Source organism: Kockovaella imperatae (genome assembly GCF_002102565.1).
Source record: "Kockovaella imperatae strain NRRL Y-17943 chromosome Unknown BD324scaffold_1, whole genome shotgun sequence".
NCBI lineage: Eukaryota > Fungi > Basidiomycota > Tremellomycetes > Tremellales > Cuniculitremaceae > Kockovaella > Kockovaella imperatae.
Genome location: NW_019028941.1, coordinates 269,167 through 284,760, shown reverse-complemented (window position 1 = coordinate 284,760; position 15,594 = coordinate 269,167). Strand labels below are relative to the sequence as shown.

General features: G+C 52.6%; 7 protein-coding genes across 7 annotated transcripts; 2 read left to right on the top strand and 5 right to left on the bottom strand.

Annotated features, from left to right (window-relative positions):
* The first annotated feature begins 29 nt into the window (after positions 1-29).
* On the top strand, positions 30-2,720 carry BD324DRAFT_611299 (hypothetical protein). The gene is made up of 11 exons (XM_022014255.1): positions 30-270; positions 336-448; positions 504-843; positions 905-912; positions 969-1,066; positions 1,226-1,523; positions 1,579-1,687; positions 1,739-1,833; positions 1,885-1,975; positions 2,026-2,111; positions 2,161-2,720. The coding sequence occupies exons 3-11, from the start codon at positions 516-518 to the stop codon at positions 2,371-2,373; spliced, it is 1,326 nt and encodes a 441-aa protein (XP_021874245.1). The 5' UTR covers positions 30-270; positions 336-448; positions 504-515; the 3' UTR covers positions 2,374-2,720.
* Positions 2,721-2,876: 156 nt separating this feature from the next.
* BD324DRAFT_606453 (hypothetical protein) lies at positions 2,877-5,321 on the bottom strand (the record flags this gene model as incomplete). Its single annotated transcript, XM_022014016.1, has 2 exons — positions 2,877-4,836; positions 4,882-5,321. 2 exons carry the CDS (start codon positions 5,319-5,321, stop codon positions 2,877-2,879), a joined length of 2,400 nt encoding a protein of 799 aa, XP_021874244.1.
* Positions 5,322-6,827: 1,506 nt separating this feature from the next.
* BD324DRAFT_611293 (hypothetical protein) lies at positions 6,828-8,409 on the bottom strand. The gene is made up of 3 exons (XM_022014254.1): positions 7,748-8,409; positions 7,522-7,691; positions 6,828-7,459 (listed from the first exon to the last, which is right to left on the bottom strand). Exons 1-3 carry the CDS (start codon positions 8,355-8,357, stop codon positions 6,875-6,877), a joined length of 1,365 nt encoding a protein of 454 aa, XP_021874243.1. The 5' UTR covers positions 8,358-8,409; the 3' UTR covers positions 6,828-6,874.
* An 81-nt stretch (positions 8,410-8,490) lies between these two features.
* On the bottom strand, positions 8,491-9,715 carry BD324DRAFT_611289 (hypothetical protein). The gene is made up of 4 exons (XM_022014253.1): positions 9,647-9,715; positions 9,186-9,596; positions 8,834-9,130; positions 8,491-8,793 (listed from the first exon to the last, which is right to left on the bottom strand). Exons 1-4 carry the CDS (start codon positions 9,674-9,676, stop codon positions 8,704-8,706), a joined length of 828 nt encoding a protein of 275 aa, XP_021874242.1. The 5' UTR covers positions 9,677-9,715; the 3' UTR covers positions 8,491-8,703.
* Positions 9,716-9,760: 45 nt separating this feature from the next.
* On the top strand, positions 9,761-13,621 carry BD324DRAFT_7606 (telomere length regulation protein-domain-containing protein). Its single transcript, XM_022019243.1, has 7 exons — positions 9,761-10,559; positions 10,618-10,682; positions 10,732-11,202; positions 11,256-11,339; positions 11,393-12,253; positions 12,303-12,432; positions 12,481-13,621. The coding sequence occupies exons 1-7, from the start codon at positions 9,871-9,873 to the stop codon at positions 13,493-13,495; spliced, it is 3,315 nt and encodes a 1,104-aa protein (XP_021874241.1). The 5' UTR covers positions 9,761-9,870; the 3' UTR covers positions 13,496-13,621.
* On the bottom strand, positions 13,553-14,416 carry BD324DRAFT_7657 (hypothetical protein). The gene is made up of 3 exons (XM_022019244.1): positions 14,346-14,416; positions 13,926-14,289; positions 13,553-13,860 (listed from the first exon to the last, which is right to left on the bottom strand). Exons 2-3 carry the CDS (start codon positions 14,264-14,266, stop codon positions 13,611-13,613), a joined length of 591 nt encoding a protein of 196 aa, XP_021874240.1. The 5' UTR covers positions 14,267-14,289; positions 14,346-14,416; the 3' UTR covers positions 13,553-13,610.
* BD324DRAFT_7587 (hypothetical protein) lies at positions 14,417-15,437 on the bottom strand. Its single transcript, XM_022019241.1, has one exon. It carries the CDS (start codon positions 15,306-15,308, stop codon positions 14,511-14,513), a length of 798 nt encoding a protein of 265 aa, XP_021874239.1. The 5' UTR covers positions 15,309-15,437; the 3' UTR covers positions 14,417-14,510.
* Positions 15,438-15,594: the final 157 nt, after the last annotated feature.

Genomic DNA, 15,594 nt, shown 5'->3' with positions numbered 1-15,594 from the left:
AGCACAGATGCCTGGACTTATGCGGTCGATGGAACTCCCTTCACAACCATTATCGCCTATTTCCTCCTCATGCCCAAAGCGGTAGAAACGGGGTTTGTCATAGGCGCGCGTCGGTCGGCTATCCCTCATTTGCGCTAAAATGACTCCTTCTCTCCTCTCTCTCCAATTCCCCATTTTCGTCCTTCATCTTCATCTTGGTCTTTTCATCGTCGTTGAGTGGAAGGTTACAGCTGTAGAGACTCTCAAGCGCAGAGTCAAGATAAGTGAGAGGTGAGTCTCTACCGCGTTTATCAATCTCCTGTCCGCGCTCACCATCGCCCATTTCCCCCTCGTAGCTCTCGCCGATAGACCACTTCTCGAGTGAAATCAATCGTCAACAAATCGCGACATTCTGACCAGGGGTGATTGTGGGTTCTAAAGAGACCAAGTCCAGTCCTTTATAATCTTAGTGAGTCCCATGGTTTCAGCCTGCGATACTTGTGGGAGCTGACCCGCTGTAGCAGATACCAAAGTTGATGTCGAGTGAGGAAATCATTCCAGCTTCTTCTGCTCCTCAAGACTCCACTTCCAAACCCGAGGAAGACCCATCCGCATCCGCATCATTCGCAGCAGCCGATCCTTCATCCGCCGAGCCCACGGAGGAGAAGACATCGGGTGAGAAGCAAAGACCAGCTTCGTCCCCCGTACGCAAAATCGCTAGACCCGCCAAAGCTCGTTCCTCAATGCCTGGTGGATCCAGTAAGAAGGGAGGGGCAGCCTCTAAAGGCGGAGCGTCTCAACCCATCAAGTCTTACAGCCCGGGAGATATTGTCTTGGCGAGACTCAAGGGTTTCCCAGCGTGGCGTGAGTTCTGGATCTTGCAGTCACGGAGCAGGTACTGATGTGTTTTCTTGAATTTCGACAGCTGGTCGTGTGCGTCGAAAATTCCCCATGAAGCTGTATGATCATCTACTGACTGATGACCGCAGATTACAGACCCCTCTAGAGTCTCCGCCGATGTCCTCAAGAGTCGTCCGAGCACTAAACCCTACATCTACTGTGTTGAATTCTTCCCTGCGGGGGACTTGTGAGTCTAAGCGAGGTTTGAATCGGACGTGCCGGCTGACGCGACGGACTCTCATTTTCCTCTTGCGACCACAACCCCCCATCGGCACGGTCTCTTCATCATCTCATTACCTCATGTGCATCTTTCTCGACCCCTCTGCTATCCACTTCGGTTTTCCAGTGCCTGGATCAACGCCAATGAGATCAAATCCCTGACCCCATCCGATATTGAAGCCTACATCAGCGAACCCCACCGAAAAGTCAGCAGCTCACTGCGAGAGGCCTACTTGACTGCGCAAGATCCAACAGAATGGGACGAGGCGCAGGTCGGGTACCGAAAGGCAAAGGAGGAAGCTGCCGCTGCCGCCGCAGAGGAGGTCGACGAGTTGGAGGACGATGACGATGCGCCGTCGGGTGGAAAGCGGAAGAGAGCAGCGGAGAAGAAGACAAAAGCAAAAAAGCCAAAAGCTGCAAAGAAGGTGAGGGCGATAGTCAGAGTAAAGATCTTTCAGAGGGACTGACGCCAAAACACAGTCTGCTGCCGAAGTCGAGTCAGAAGAGGAGGCACCCAAATCCAAAAAGGCCGCTCCGGCCTCAAAGGCCCCCGCCTCTAAAGCTCCGGACTCCAAACCGGTCGACGATGGTGACTCTACTTTTCGACATAATTTTCGACAATTCGCTGACCCTTGCGCAGACCCGCTGGCTTCTGATCCCGAGTGCATCAAGGTCAAGGACTGGCGTCACAAGCTACAAAGAGGATTCTTGGGCAAGAGCCTCCCAGAGGCATCTGTGGGCCAGCCTGACTAGACGTCCGCAGCAGCTTGCTGACTTTCTCCTCAGGAAATGGCCCACTATGATGACATTTTCAAGACGATCGAGGGACACAAGGGAATGACCATTGACGCCTTGTCATATTCCAAGATCGGCAAAGGTAGGCACGGCGTCTGATTTTGGCTTTAGGAGTTGACCACGTAAAATCAGTCATGAAGAAGATTGCAGTGCTCGAAGGGATCCCAAAGAACGACGAGTACAAGTTTACAGATCGAGCCTCGAAGCTCATGCATTCGGTGGGTGGGCAACCTGCAATGATACGAGAAATACTAACACGCGACGTAGTGGCAAGAGTTCATCGATAAGAAGGGAGTAGCGAACGGGAACCACGCAGATGCCAACGGAGACGCTCCATCAAAATCTGACGCTCCTACTGCTGCTGCCACTGAGGACGTGAAAATGGCCGAGGATAAGTCAGGAGGCTCAGAGTCAAAGGAGGAACCGGCGGCGGAAACAAAGCCTGAGGGCGCTGAGGCTGCTGGACCCAATGGCGAGTAAGCGTGGCGCTGGCCGGTATGCGACAACAGGCAGCGATGCAGGTGATCGGATAGGCAAGTGATGCAACGGGGTGGTATTTCTTCATCAGGGCATATAGCGGCAAGGGAAGGCTGGGTTTGCGGCGGGAGGCGACCCATAGGGAGTGCTTGCGGACGAAGCGGATCAAATACAACGTGATATTTTCTGGCCACTTGGCCCTTTCTTACAATGATTCCCGATCTGTTCATTCTCTCTCCTCTCTCTCTCTCTCTCTCTCTTATCCTGGGGTCGTGTACACCTCTCCCTTTATTCTCTCAGCGATCGGTGAAGCAAAAAATTCAGTGGAAGAAATTGTATGCAAAGAGGGCGCCAATCTCACACAGGTTCACGGACAGGAAAGTGGGACAGCAGAGTGTGTTACATGTCATGATGAGATGAGAAGGGTGCGGAAAAGCTACATATGGTGTTTTCTAAGAATCTAGGACCTGGATCAGCCTGACTGCTCAAGCGTGTGCAGGCACACGTTACGCAGACTGGGCTGGCTGATCGCCTAAATCCACCAAAGCAGTCTCGCTCATTGGTCTAACGAGATCGTCTTGACTGGCTGGAGTGCCCACAAAGCTGTTTCGTCTGGAGTTCACCACGGAATTGGCGGTAGATCTTTCACTCGCATCGTAAGTGGGGAGACCCCTGTCCAACGGTACGACACCACCACCGAGGAAACCCCTCGAAGCAATGGCATATGAAGGGACTTGAGTTAACGGATCTTGCGATTCGTCTTCTGGTGTCACGGTGAATGAAGCATGGGATTGTTGTCGTGATCGATTGGGTCGATCATGTCCTGCACATTCATTCGCGAATTGAACTCTTCCGTGAGCTCGAGTAGTGGGACCCATGCCTGGACTGGTGGAACCTCCTCCTACAGCAGAAGCTCCTGCCGGTAGATTCGGCGTCTGAGTACCATTGGGGACCGATTGAGATCCATGGACGTGAGGCGATCTCGAGTGATCAGGAACTGAAGTGGAAGAACTGGATCGTCGCATGGCATCTCCTCCTGCGCTCAAAGAAGAGCTTGAGAAGTTGCGCAGAATGGGTTTACTGCTATTTTTGCTGAGAGGCTTGAAAGCTGGTAGATGGATTTTGAAATGAGAATGACGACCAGTGTGACTACTGTGCTGACCCTCAGCTGCATTGTATGATCCCCTTCGTTCAGGACTTGGAGGTCGAGAATTTGGTCGCGAGGAGTGACGAGAAGCACCGCGCGACGTGCTGGGAGTATCGCGAGGTGAAGAATTGTGTGAGACCAAGGCGCCGAGGGAGAGCAGCAATTCTTGGTCATCGCGATACGATAGCTGCCTTCTTGGTCTCGCCGATGATCCATGCTCATCTTCCTCGTCCTCCTCAGGTAGTGGAGATGAAGGTCTAGACGCAGGTCGCGAGACGGGAGGAGTGATGGAGAGGGACGATTGGCCAGAACGAGCCGCGTACATTGCCGATGAGGATTCAGCGACGGCGATTCGATCATAGACATGATTGCTGTAACTTGGCAGGTCGATCGGAGCATCTTCTTCCGCTCGACCAAAAAGAAGGTTCCGAGTCGTCGCTCCAGCGGCGTGGGCATCTGTCAACTGGGAGTTGTCCAGGATGATGACAGGAAGGGCGCATCGAAGCTCAGAGATGTGACCGTCCGAGTTGGAGATGCTACAAGACCACTTGATCTTGTGAGAGATGACAACGGGGGAGACGGTATGAGTAGGTGTAGTCCAAGGTGGAACAGCCGCGAAGAGGAAGGCGCTGACTTCGTCATCTCCCCTTTCCATGTGCTGAGCAATCTGCTCGTCGGAGGAATCTCCAGGAGGGGCAGGAGAGGTCGGTCGAGATGGTCTGGAATTGGTGATGGTCTGTCCTCTCCATCCCAATGGCGGATGACTTGGTTCCTCGTTCACCAATTCCGGTCTGCCAGACGACAAGTCATGCCGAACAGTCGTGACTCGTCTCGAGGCATTCCGTGAAGAGTACTTTGTCTGTATCGTTGCGGTCTCATGGATCTCGGTGGTGACTGAAGTCACCTTGACGCCCTTAGCCAGAGGCATGAATTTGACCAACACGGGAATATCGTCACCCGCAGCGTACGCTTTGAACGGGAGCGTGATGGCGTACATGATCTTCCCGGGCCAAGTGTTCTCAATCTCGAGCGTTTGATTAAACTCGAGTGCGTCCTGGGTGAATGTCCGATGGACATGAAATATTCTGGAGGCATGGAGGTTTGACGCCAGACCTGATCGAATGGCGGTCGCTCGGAGTTTGTAGACGATGATCGCATCATGATTCTGGGTTGACAATGAAGCTGGGAGATCACCATTGAGCATGAGAGAGAAAGGGAACGAGTGATGACCCGCTTTGAGAGTGTGGTTGTGTTTCTTGTCCCCCTGGAGGAATGACCAATCATGATTGAACAAGACCTGGGAATTGTGGTGGCTTTTGCTGTTAGAGACGATGTCAGTAGATGTCTGGCTCGTGACGACTCACCCTCCCGTAGGATCCGTGAATTGAACCTTTGCCTTGCAAGTCAATTGCATGGTGATATCCTTTAGGTTCATTGACGAACTCAGATTGAGCTCTACATTGCCCGTCAAGTACGTTGGATTCATATCGCTGCCTTGTCCACGCATGACAAGCTGATCATTGTCGAGTACAATGTCCAACTGTTGTTCATGTTCCAAGCCTGGCGTGATAGCTCCGGATGATCCAGGCCCAGAGCCAGCATTATGATGTCCATTCATACCGCCCCAACCATCGCTTGCACCACTCAACGAGCCAGTGACATGCGTAGGACTGCTTGCGAATGGGAACGTACTCGACTCATCATCGAGTGTCGATTGTCTCGTGGGAATGGAAGAATGCGAGTGTTGTCGAGAGGGTGAGCCTGGTCTAGAAGGTGGATTTGAGTGGAGGATAGAAGGTGTCATCGTGAAAAGATAAGGCGAAAGGGTGGAGGCTGCTACTGCTGCCCTTCCTCACTTCCCTTGGTATCCTAGCTACCGGGTGGAGGCGGCGGCAGGGATAGATCTACGCAAGACGCTGTCTCCTGTCCAGTCTGATTGAGACTCGTAGGTCGATATTCTAAAATTGTTGGTGAATCAAGGTATCACCCGGTTATATCGTACTGGTGGTGCTCTCTAATAAGTCCTGGTGGGGATGACGATCCTTATCTAAAAGCGGCGTATGTGACAACCAAATATGGCTAGGTCGAGGGAAATCGTCGTTTGGGTCACTCGGTTTGGTCGTTTGGGTGCTGCTCAATGTCTACAAAGCAGCTCGACTTTGGTCCAGGAGGTGTCGAAGCAGCTGCTTGTTGTTATATCTATCGCCCCTATGCTCTCTCTCTCTCTCTCAAACTGATGATGATCTTCAAGTTTTTTTTCTGAAAATATTTTTCTGCTTTTTCTCATCCGTCGACGGAACAGTTTTTAACGGGAAGAATCGAACACAGTAGAATGAAGCAGCTGCCTGCAGCGCGGCAACCTCAGCAGCAGCAACTGAAGCTTCACTCCGAAACTACCGATATCAGTCCGATAGCGCGCACATGCATTATAGCACAGCCGGTCGCCCAACGCAGTGGAAAGAGATAAGGCAAAAATTTTCAAGAATTGGCGAAAAAAGCCACCTGCACCCGAGGCCTCCAACCCACGGGTTCACGCTATACTCATCGCCTTGGCTACGCCTCTCTACGGCCGGGAATAGCCATCAGGTTCAGGTAATGATGTGATCAGGCGTGAAGGATTCCAGAACAAAGGGCTCATGGGCGATCGATGGATCCTGAACGGAAAAGGTCACGATACGTAGGGATGGCTTGGGAACGTGCCATATCAGATCACGCTATTCTCACGCAATGGCTCACCAAGATAAAGACTCGATGAAGGGTGTACTTGTTTCCCGACTTCCCCCAATGCTTTGAATTCCAAGATCAGCCAACGTATTGACTGGTACAGATTTTACACAATGTGCAGACGTATCCTGATTGTATTAAAAGCGATGAGGGGAGCCAAGCCGACGATCATCACGGCTGTTGTATAATGCACGCAGCTGACTACTCAGGAGGCCATAAGGACAGACTCACTTGCTCGTATCCGTGATCGGGAAGACGACGACGTGCAATGGTGGATCGCACTGTTGGATCCCGAGAGCGGAAGATAGCCTCGCCACGCCACATTCAAAGGAATACTGAGGTGCCTTTGGCCTCGACAAATGCTGCACGATGCTGACAGATGACCTTGCCGACAACTGGTTGCGCTGCCCACGCTGCAGGACAGGTCGGCGGGGCTGCTGTTTTTGAATTCCAATGGGATACTTTTGAGCCAGTTGGGTATCAAAGATCTGATCAGGGATTACAAGGAGCCCGATGAACCGCTCACTGGGGTAGATACGTCACGGCCTGGCCAGGTTGCCATGCCGATCAAACATTGCGCACCAGTCTCACCTGATAAATGTATGCATGATTAATTGATGCTCTACCACCTGATCAACGAGCAACCACCCTACCATCCTCCTTCACTTCGGTATGCTCCACGAACTTTGCCGCCTCTTTGCCTCCGCCAGATCCTTCATCCCGGCTTTCAATTTGTTGCCTTGCAACCTCAGAGTCAGACGCGATTGGCTTGACTCCAGAGTCAGACGAATCGAACGATTCGAACGACTCGAACGATTCAAGCGGTTTAATAGGTCGTAAAAAGCCGGGTCGGAGGAGTTGATAGACCTCTTCGGCAGTGTGATAGAGCCGGCCGGATGCCTCAACTTTGGCTCTGTCGGCTCTCGTGCCCCTGGCAAGTGCGGCCTCCTGTTCTTCGGCAGCGGCAGGCCAAACGGTCCGGGCAACAATCTTCTGTGGACCTCGCTTTCGAAGCCTCTCTGAACGCAATCTCCTCGGAGCGATTTTGGATAGCTTGGCAGGGAGCCAAGTCGAGCCTATCATTGCGCCTTGTTGATTGATCGGATCGGCTCGGGCAGGTAATGCTTGGAGAGGAGGAGAAATGGGTGTGGCTGATGCTATGAGGCCGAGCCGACGTTCATTCAAAACGAGTTTAATATTGCCTAGCGTCCTACGGGTCTGCGAAGGGAGGGTCAAAAAAGAGCACAATGGGACAGATCAGAGGGAACATCTGGACTTGCCTTCTTCTGACGAGAAGAAAAGTATCGAGCATCGACGGGCAGAACGCCAAGCCGTATCCTTTCAGCCTTCATCGTAGCCAAAGTGTTGAGTTCACGTTGACATAACCACCAGAGGGTATGCAAATTTTGGAATGATTTCGTCCTCAGTTCATCAACATCCCAGGAACGACCTGCGAAAAGAGAGTAAGTACAGCGCGTCCTTGGTATCATGACATGATGGGCTCACCTCCGGATTCAAACGTCTCCTCGTCGCCTCGTTCTGTGTATCGCTTGAGGGACCCGCTCCAAGGAGGGCTGGTGACATCCGATTTTGGAGGTTCAAGCGCTTTAGCAGGGACCCAGAAGAACTTCCATAATGGATGGGGATCCTTTCTCTGTGTTTCTGCCTCTTCGAGCCATCCTTCAGGGGGTGGATATGTGGGAGGTTCAGGTAGGCCAGAAGGCAAAGTGACTGGAATTTGACGTCTTGGTCGGATGAGTCGCATGAGACCTCGTCGCGTGTAATCGGGTCTGTAATCGGCTGGACGTAGTTCTCCATTTGATTCCGAGTCTGTGGATGAGGAGGAGGCGGAGGTACTCGTGATCGAAGAGCTGGCTGAAGAGGCGGCGACAACGGGAGGTTTGTCTGTCTTGCCCGTCGACGCCTTTGCCGCCGTGCTGAGGCCAGGTCTCGAGGCGACTTTGGTTTGAGCCGATGGTGGATCGGTCTTTTGAGGTGGGATCGGAGTCGGCTGATGAGGTTTGCTATTGGACTTTGAAATGGTCCGACCATCAGAGTGCATCCATCTCGCTTGCTGTGATCGTGAGAGGACCCGAATGTAAGACGCGGGCCTCATGGTGAGTTATTTTGAATTGGGGCTGTCGTTGAGCTGCTGTCGACATACAATGAATGGTAATGGCCGTTGAGGGTTGTGTCTCGACTGCACTTTTCGGGAGAAAACAATCGAAAAAAGATGGGATGAATATAATCACTATGATATGTGTGGCATGCATGGTATATATCCATTTGGGCTCTCGCTGCACTATGATCAGGAGGGGCTGGTCCGAGCCACAACGGCTATTCTAGTACGACTGTAGCAATCCGACCGCAGAGATACTCCCCAATTTGTAGTCTGAAGATAGTATGTCGATTCTCGCATAAGGGGGAGGCGGCGGTCTTGGGCCATGACCCATTGCAAGGCTTCACGTCATACTGGACCTCGCGGCAAAGAGCCCAAAGTCATAATGACCCGCCTGACCCAGCTCATTGAGCGTCTTCTGCCCATGCTCAGACTGGAAGAGTCAATGTCGCATCGCGCATATCTCCACTTACCAGCCATATCTTTCTAAGTCTGCAGTTGGCGTACACTCGAATATATGTGATGCTGCCTAGACTTCCGTCAGGTAAGTGTGACGAGTCCTCCTTGAGCCTTTTGCTCGGTCTCTCGGCTGGTGTAGAGTCTTCTGTGGCCTTTGAGGGCGGCTTCAATATGCCAAAGAGCGATATCAATGTGTTCAGATTAAGGGCGATATCTAGCCATGGCGTGAGCTGAGAAGCCGTCTTGGGAGGTATAGCGATCGGCAGGTGGATGAGTGGTGTGTGTCGATCAGGGTGTAATGTTGGGGTGGTCTGATGGACTTCAACATCGACAGACACATTGAAACCAATAGTTCACCGGACTTACTTGAAAGGAGGAACACCTTACGATGCCGTGTTTTCCCCGTGAATCCACGAGGCCAACTTCTAAGCTGAAGTGTCTACGTCCAAGCCGACGAAGCTGGAGGCATATCCAGGGATGAGTCGCCCCGATGGGCTTGCCAGACCGCGATTCCGGGCCCTGGGTATGACCAGTGGGGGGATCGCTACCCATTTGGGTATACGTATCCGTGAGGTTTGGGCTTTGTATATGAACCACTCGATGTTTGAGTGCGCCTTTCGTTGGATTCCTGGGCCGGATGTAGCTCTGACGTCCAATTTCCTCGTCATCGTGGATGACTGTGATGATTGACTTTGAGCTTGAAGGGTCAGACTGCTGGGTAAATAGAGGCGAAATAGGTGGAATAGATGTTGACGAGAGCAACGTCAGAATCGGTGGCTGAGGCGATGATCAGCCAACGCGAGTCATACAGAAGCATCCAGAGCTACCTGAACAGTTTGAGAGAGCAAGCTTGACATCTTCTGTGTTCCTTACCTTGACGCTTGTCGCAGTAAAAGTATCAAATTCAACATGTGCCTTCAGCTGGACCACCTCCACTTTCGTCGACCGGTCGAAATGCCTGACCTGGCTGCAATAGTTCATTCCTTTCTTTCTTCTCCTACGCATCCCGCTAAAACTGGCCTGCGCTCATGTTCAAAGACGCTCATCGATCATGACACTCAGCTCAGACGGAGCTGTACAATCACTCAAAGACCTTCGCAATGCTCTTCGAGATGCTACATCCGAGCTGGACATCGATAGTTTCACCTTTCTTCTATCATCAACACTACAGAACCTAAGCCTTCATCCGACTTCCGTGCCGCCGCAGAATGTCTCAAATACGCTCAAAGCCATCGAAAGATATCTCGGATCGGTACAACACTCCCTCCTGACCGTCGCGCTGCCGACTTACTTGTCAGCGCTAGACGTGGGAGCTCGATCCTTACTTGATAGATTCTTCGTCCCGCCTAAAATTGCCAACCCGTCTAGCCTTGCCCTAGGTAGAGCTATCGCTCTCGTATCATATTCCTCTCTCCTCGCTCTGGTGGCCCCCGTTATATCCAGCAATAAGGAGCGAACGACAGCGTTGCCAGCCCAGAGCAGAGAATACGTCCTTCACCTCCTGGACGTCTTAGGTGCCGAGTATGGTATCGATCAGCTGTACTGGGCAATCTGGGGTGACACGACCACCTCAGACCACAACGTCAGTGCTGAGAGCAGCAAAAGCGGCAACATCAAGATGCATAAATGGGAAGAGACGGTCCGCACGGCTATAAGCATCCCTGCTAAAGTTGCAAATGCTTGGGGGAAGTGGAAAAGTGAAGGATGGGCGGGCGACATACCGCAAGGCTTGGTGACACGGTGAGCTTTTACTACGATTTTTTGATGTCAGTGAGTGAGCTCATTCAATGCTCAGAAGATATTTTGACAGATTTGTTGTTAAATTGGAGAGCTTGATGTACCAGGAATCCCACAGCTCAAGGGGTAGGTAATAGACTGCTCAGAGCGAGTATGTGGACTCACGAGCATGCAGGCGAGTCGGCGATCATAAGAATCGTCTTTGAGCGGCTCATCGCTATTGGTCTACTCAATACACCTCCGACCAAGGATCATAGCCCCGATGCTTCGCTCCTGAGACCACTTTTGCCGCCGCTCCTTTCCCACCTGCACCCCGATCCCGATGATCCACTACCACCGTACTCTTCGGGCTACCTTCCTGGCATCTTTCTCCCTTTGTCCGGAGCTGCCCTTGCTGCTTTCGTCTACTCTCTGCTTTCTTATCTGGCTTTCCACTTGGATAAGAATACAGCTCTTGAGCAGCCCAACGAGCAGGTCAAAAGAGCGGCGTCCATTTTCTCCAGCATTCTTGGCCAACCTGATGCCGAAGGTGAAGCTTGGGACGCAGTCTTACGCTGCGTATCTCGGGCTTCTGTGATCAGAAATGATGCTCGGGAGGTGAAAGCCGGCATCATCGTTTCATGGGTTGCAAGCGGGTCTCTCACCTGTGAGCCTGACCCATCTGCGCTTGCTGCTATCCGCATAGCTCACAGGTCATAGGCATCATGAATTTTACAGATTCGATACTGGATCTGTGGACGGATCCAAGGCACATCAAGTACGCTCTGTATGATCACCAATATCGTGAGCTGGAAAGGACAACCGCCGAAACCTTTACGTCGCTTATTTTCTAACAGAGCTTACATACACCCTGATCCGCGCCATCTCCCTGGTCGACCCTTTCGAACCATTCCTGGTCCGTCTTTCGCATCGACCAAAATTTCTCAGTGCCATGCAGTCTTACCTCGCTCATCCTGACCCTGCCATCCGTCGACTAGGTATGCTAGTCGCCGAGATAGTATCGGAAAGAACGGTGGTGGATGATCCGGCGGACGCTCAACAAAGCCAGATTGATGAGGTGGAAGAGCTGAAGGCAGGCTTGGATGTGGAGGGAGAGATCGCTGCTACTCGCAAACCTATAAAAGGCGGGAAGAGACTACGATTCGGAGGCGGTATGTGGGACGGACCCGGGGAAGGCAAAGACGAGGCGAGGCGGCTACGCTCAGTCGTTGGGGTGCGCGACAATGACGCTTCCCTGGCCGACGTGAAGGGAACAAGCGCATGGATTTTGGGCTGGAAGACGGAAACCGAAGAATCACCTGAGACGTCAGCCCCTGAGCACACTTCAATCGAAGCTATTCCGATCGTCCCACGCTCAGCACGAGCGACTACAAAGAAGCCCTTGGAAAAGCAGGCTGCGCGGCCAAAGATTGTCATGCTCGACGACGAGCAAGTTGCAGATCCACTACAAGGGTATGACATTCCCTCACCCGCCTCATCTCGATCATCGTCTCCGACACCCTCGTTCCTCGAGGAGGTTACTGCCGACCCTTCGCTAGCCATCGACGCAGCTGGAAAGAAGAAGATCAAGCGGCCAGTGTACGTCTCGCAGTTGATGGCCCTATTGAGGGAGAGGGAGAAGCCGGACCATCTCGAAATGGCTTTGAAATGGGGCGAAAGTCTTATCCGGTCAAAGCGTTCGTTTGGTGGGGAACTCGGTGGGTAGTGGCTAGGAATAGTCCGTCCTTCAGCTGACGACCTTGACAGAGGAGAATGCGGTAAATCTGGCGACCCTGACCGTGGCACTCAATAACCCTTTCAACCTGGATCACTTTGACGAGAGCCGTCAAGGTATACTCAATGCCTTAGTGGTGTGTTCGCCACGTAAAGTCGCGCCGTGAGTGCCTTTATAACCGATGCTCTCTCGGCCAGCTTACAACTCCAGATGCCTATGCGAACTGTACTTTATCGGCTCCTATTCTCTCCACCAGCGATCAGTCATCTTGACTGCTATAGCAATGGGCGCTCGCGAGCTAGCAGGGATGACAGTCCCTACCGCTCCAAAGACCAAGAAGATTGATTTTCCGAGCAAGACGCTTCCCCCGGCCCTGCACAAGATGTACATCTCAGCAGGGGATCTTCCTGCTGGTCAGCTTGAAGCTGCCATTGATGGTGTACGTGGACTCCTCCTCAGCAAAGGCGCCAAACGTGGCGAAGAGACCGTACCAGAGCTCGCAAAGGAAAAGCGACTCCGGGTCGGATCCAGAGTGGCTTCCAAAGTTTCCGAAGTGGGATCCCTATCAGATCGACAAATGACTGCTGCACCAAATGGAAACAAATCGCAGATTCCAGTGGTACCTTTCAGGGATATCGCAGCGGAGTACTTTATACTCCCTCTCATCAATCGCTTTTGGCAACATTTCCAGGACGCCTCGTTACGCCAGAGCCGAGCGTTGTCCTCCGGGACGAGGTATAGAGGTGCAGGAACCGGTCTCCTACTATCGCCAATGGCATTGGAGAAGTTTTTGATGACCCTATCCTTGCTGCTGCACGCTGCTAGACATTCGTCCGTGTACCTTGCGGTCTTGGCACCGGAAGCGCTCGAGCTAGCAGCGGCGATGGGAGCTCAGCATCTGTCCCAGCCGGATCTATTAGACGAGAACGTCCCGGAGGGCAAAGAAGCTTCCATTGTTGGTGCTGCCTTGGAGATGGCTCTGGTAGTGCTCGACGCATCTAGGGATCTGGATGGTGGTCGAACGCTAGCCATGGACAAGCATGCTCTCTTAATGGCCGTTGGCGAGTGGGCGAGCGGAGTCTTCAAGCTCGAGGAGCATGGGAATGGCGTCAAGGCTGCTGGCCAAGGTGGATTGAGAGAAGGAAGAGTCAGAGCTGCGGCTGCCGGTGTTGTCGTCAAAGTCTCTGACATTGCTGAGAAGTGGGGAAGATTGTCAATCATGTAGGAGATTTTCGAGGGTGAGGCTCATTTGCATCTATTTTCTTGCTCTGTGACTGTAAACGGTACTATGCTGCCCAAAAAAATCTGTGTCCTGTGCTGTCGCCGTGCTCTCCTCGACCCTACCTCTGAGTGGCTGAGCGCCCTCTAGCCTGGTGACCGGATCGACCGTCCGGAGTCGATCTCGATGTCGTCCTCCCTCTATTAGTATCCCTCATTTTGTACGCTGCCGAACGCGTCGTATCCGTCACTTTGGCCTTAGTCTCGCGTAGAATCCGACGTTTTTGATCTCGAAGTCGTTTGGGAGTAGAGCGGAATATCATTCGAGCAATTGGCCAGACAATGACTCCGATGATGAGCCAAGCAAGTAGCCTGGGGGAGTCGTGCGGTATGAGCACAGAAATGGTACTCGTCTGCCGTAGTCTGAGAAGACTCACGCAGTGTAACCCCGTTGCCCGTCGGCATCCGCCTGATCGACCCAGTAGATCAACAGCAGAGCGAAGGGTAAGCCAGACAGCACAGTGAGGTCCATGATCCGCAAGAAAGTATTCCTGAGCTTGGTTTCCATCCGCATTCGATTCTTATCCCTTTTGTCTAATGTCTTCCAATCCACGTTGGAGATTTCATTCTCGTCTTGAGCCCTTTGATCCAAGGCCCTCATCTTTGACGTCGAGGCATCTCCACCGTTTCGGTCTTCTACGTCAACAGTCTTACAGGGATTGAGGCTGCTATATGTGGATGGGGAGCGGCATTGCGCCACTAGAAAGATGTAGGACATGGCGAGAAGGGAGGTACCCCCAACTGATGGGAGTCATTCAGCCTTCCTTCAATTTGCCCAGAGACCCTGTGGAACTCACGAGCTCCAAAGCCCAGTAGTAAGCCTGACAAGACGATCGTCTTCTCGAAAGTGTTTGAAACTTCTGCAGCAGTAACAGTGTATGCCACCGCCGTTGTGCAGGTGCCTCTAGATGAATGTTAGTCATCACCGACCGGAACGATGACTACGGAGCATTGTGGCCCTCTCACCCTTGACAGTAGCCTATGCCTCCGAGCTTAATGTCATTCGATATGCAGAACCACCACCATGTGATTCCAGGAGCGGGTCCAGTGGCCCCAATAGCAAGCATCAAACAAGAGATGGTCAAAGCGATGGGAATCGCGATATAAGCTCGCACAAGGATCCATCCCTCCCAACCCCAGAACCACCTCCAAGATCTCTTTAATGCTCTCCACGGCGAACCAATGGAGGATGGCTGCCGTTGTTGACGCTCTTCGTATCGTTTCCTCTGGCTCTCCACGGTCTCATCTCCCGAGTCAAATTCTGCACCCTCGCCAGATGTCTTGGTAGGCCTTGGCGGACGACGATTCGCAGTACCAGCCTTGTATCTTGACGGAGCCGCCGACTTTGCTCTTTGTGATGTTGCTGAGGACTTCCGGGAGGGTCTCGGTGGAGGCTCGTTATCTTCCTCCTCCTCTCCGCTGGAGATGATCGTCTTACGCAAGGTTGGAGCTTTCGAAGTGGAACGTGTTGAAGGAGGGGTTGGTCGATTGTCGTCAGAGCTGTTATCCTCAGACTCTGGCGTCGGGGCCTGTGAGCGACGAGGATGTTCCCGTGAAGCGACAGGGTGAGCATCGGAATCAGAATCAGTTATTGGGCTAACAAGGCCAGGATGGCGAGCAGAACCGTCATTATTGCCCGGGGTGGAAGGTGGAGAGGGGGATGCCTCTGGTGTGAGTTGCCCGTCAGAGTCTGACTCAGATTCCGAAGACACTCTAGAATCCCTGTGACCCCGGGCCCGCCGCGGTTGTTTCTGAACCATGACTTGGAGTTAGGCATTAATCGGCAACGAGGTCCATCTTGATCATGCAACGTAAGTCCCCAAGTGAGCTGGCAGTGACCGCTCTTTCAAAAGCTCTGGGTATCGCATGACGATCGACGCTCACTCTGGTCGGGAATGGCAGCTTCCTTTGGATGAACTCCTGGTCAGTTAAAGGACTGCGGAACCTCAAACGCGGAGATCCAAAGGACGTATGACATAGCAGGACTGGCATAAATCTGCATGACGATGAGTTTGACAGCTCCGCACTGGCTCTGAAGCTGGGCTG

Coding starts and splice junctions, on each gene's coding strand:
- BD324DRAFT_611293 (XM_022014254.1), bottom strand. CDS start 8,357: ATGAGGCCCGCGTCTTACATTCGGGTCCTCTCACGATCACAGCAAGCG. Junction 7,692..7,747: donor GGAGACGTTTGAATCCGGAG/GTGAGCCCATCA, acceptor CTCTTTTCGCAG/GTCGTTCCTGGGATGTTGAT. Junction 7,460..7,521: donor TTTCTTCTCGTCAGAAGAAG/GCAAGTCCAGAT, acceptor CTCCCTTCGCAG/ACCCGTAGGACGCTAGGCAA.
- BD324DRAFT_611299 (XM_022014255.1), top strand. CDS start 516: ATGTCGAGTGAGGAAATCATTCCAGCTTCTTCTGCTCCTCAAGACTCC. Junction 1,067..1,225: donor TTCTTCCCTGCGGGGGACTT/GTGAGTCTAAGC, acceptor TCGGTTTTCCAG/TGCCTGGATCAACGCCAATG. Junction 2,112..2,160: donor CCTCGAAGCTCATGCATTCG/GTGGGTGGGCAA, acceptor CACGCGACGTAG/TGGCAAGAGTTCATCGATAA.
- BD324DRAFT_611289 (XM_022014253.1), bottom strand. CDS start 9,676: ATGTCAAGCTTGCTCTCTCAAACTGTTCAG. Junction 9,131..9,185: donor TAAGGTGTTCCTCCTTTCAA/GTAAGTCCGGTG, acceptor GAAGTCCATCAG/ACCACCCCAACATTACACCC. Junction 8,794..8,833: donor GACTTAGAAAGATATGGCTG/GTAAGTGGAGAT, acceptor TGACTCTTCCAG/TCTGAGCATGGGCAGAAGAC.
- BD324DRAFT_7657 (XM_022019244.1), bottom strand. CDS start 14,266: ATGTCCTACATCTTTCTAGTGGCGCAATGCCGCTCCCCATCCACATAT. Junction 13,861..13,925: donor GGGCAACGGGGTTACACTGC/GTGAGTCTTCTC, acceptor CGACTCCCCCAG/GCTACTTGCTTGGCTCATCA.
- BD324DRAFT_7587 (XM_022019241.1), bottom strand. CDS start 15,308: ATGGTTCAGAAACAACCGCGGCGGGCCCGGGGTCACAGGGATTCTAGA.
- BD324DRAFT_7606 (XM_022019243.1), top strand. CDS start 9,871: ATGACACTCAGCTCAGACGGAGCTGTACAATCACTCAAAGACCTTCGC. Junction 11,203..11,255: donor TGCAAGCGGGTCTCTCACCT/GTGAGCCTGACC, acceptor CACAGGTCATAG/GCATCATGAATTTTACAGAT. Junction 12,433..12,480: donor TCGCCACGTAAAGTCGCGCC/GTGAGTGCCTTT, acceptor TTACAACTCCAG/ATGCCTATGCGAACTGTACT.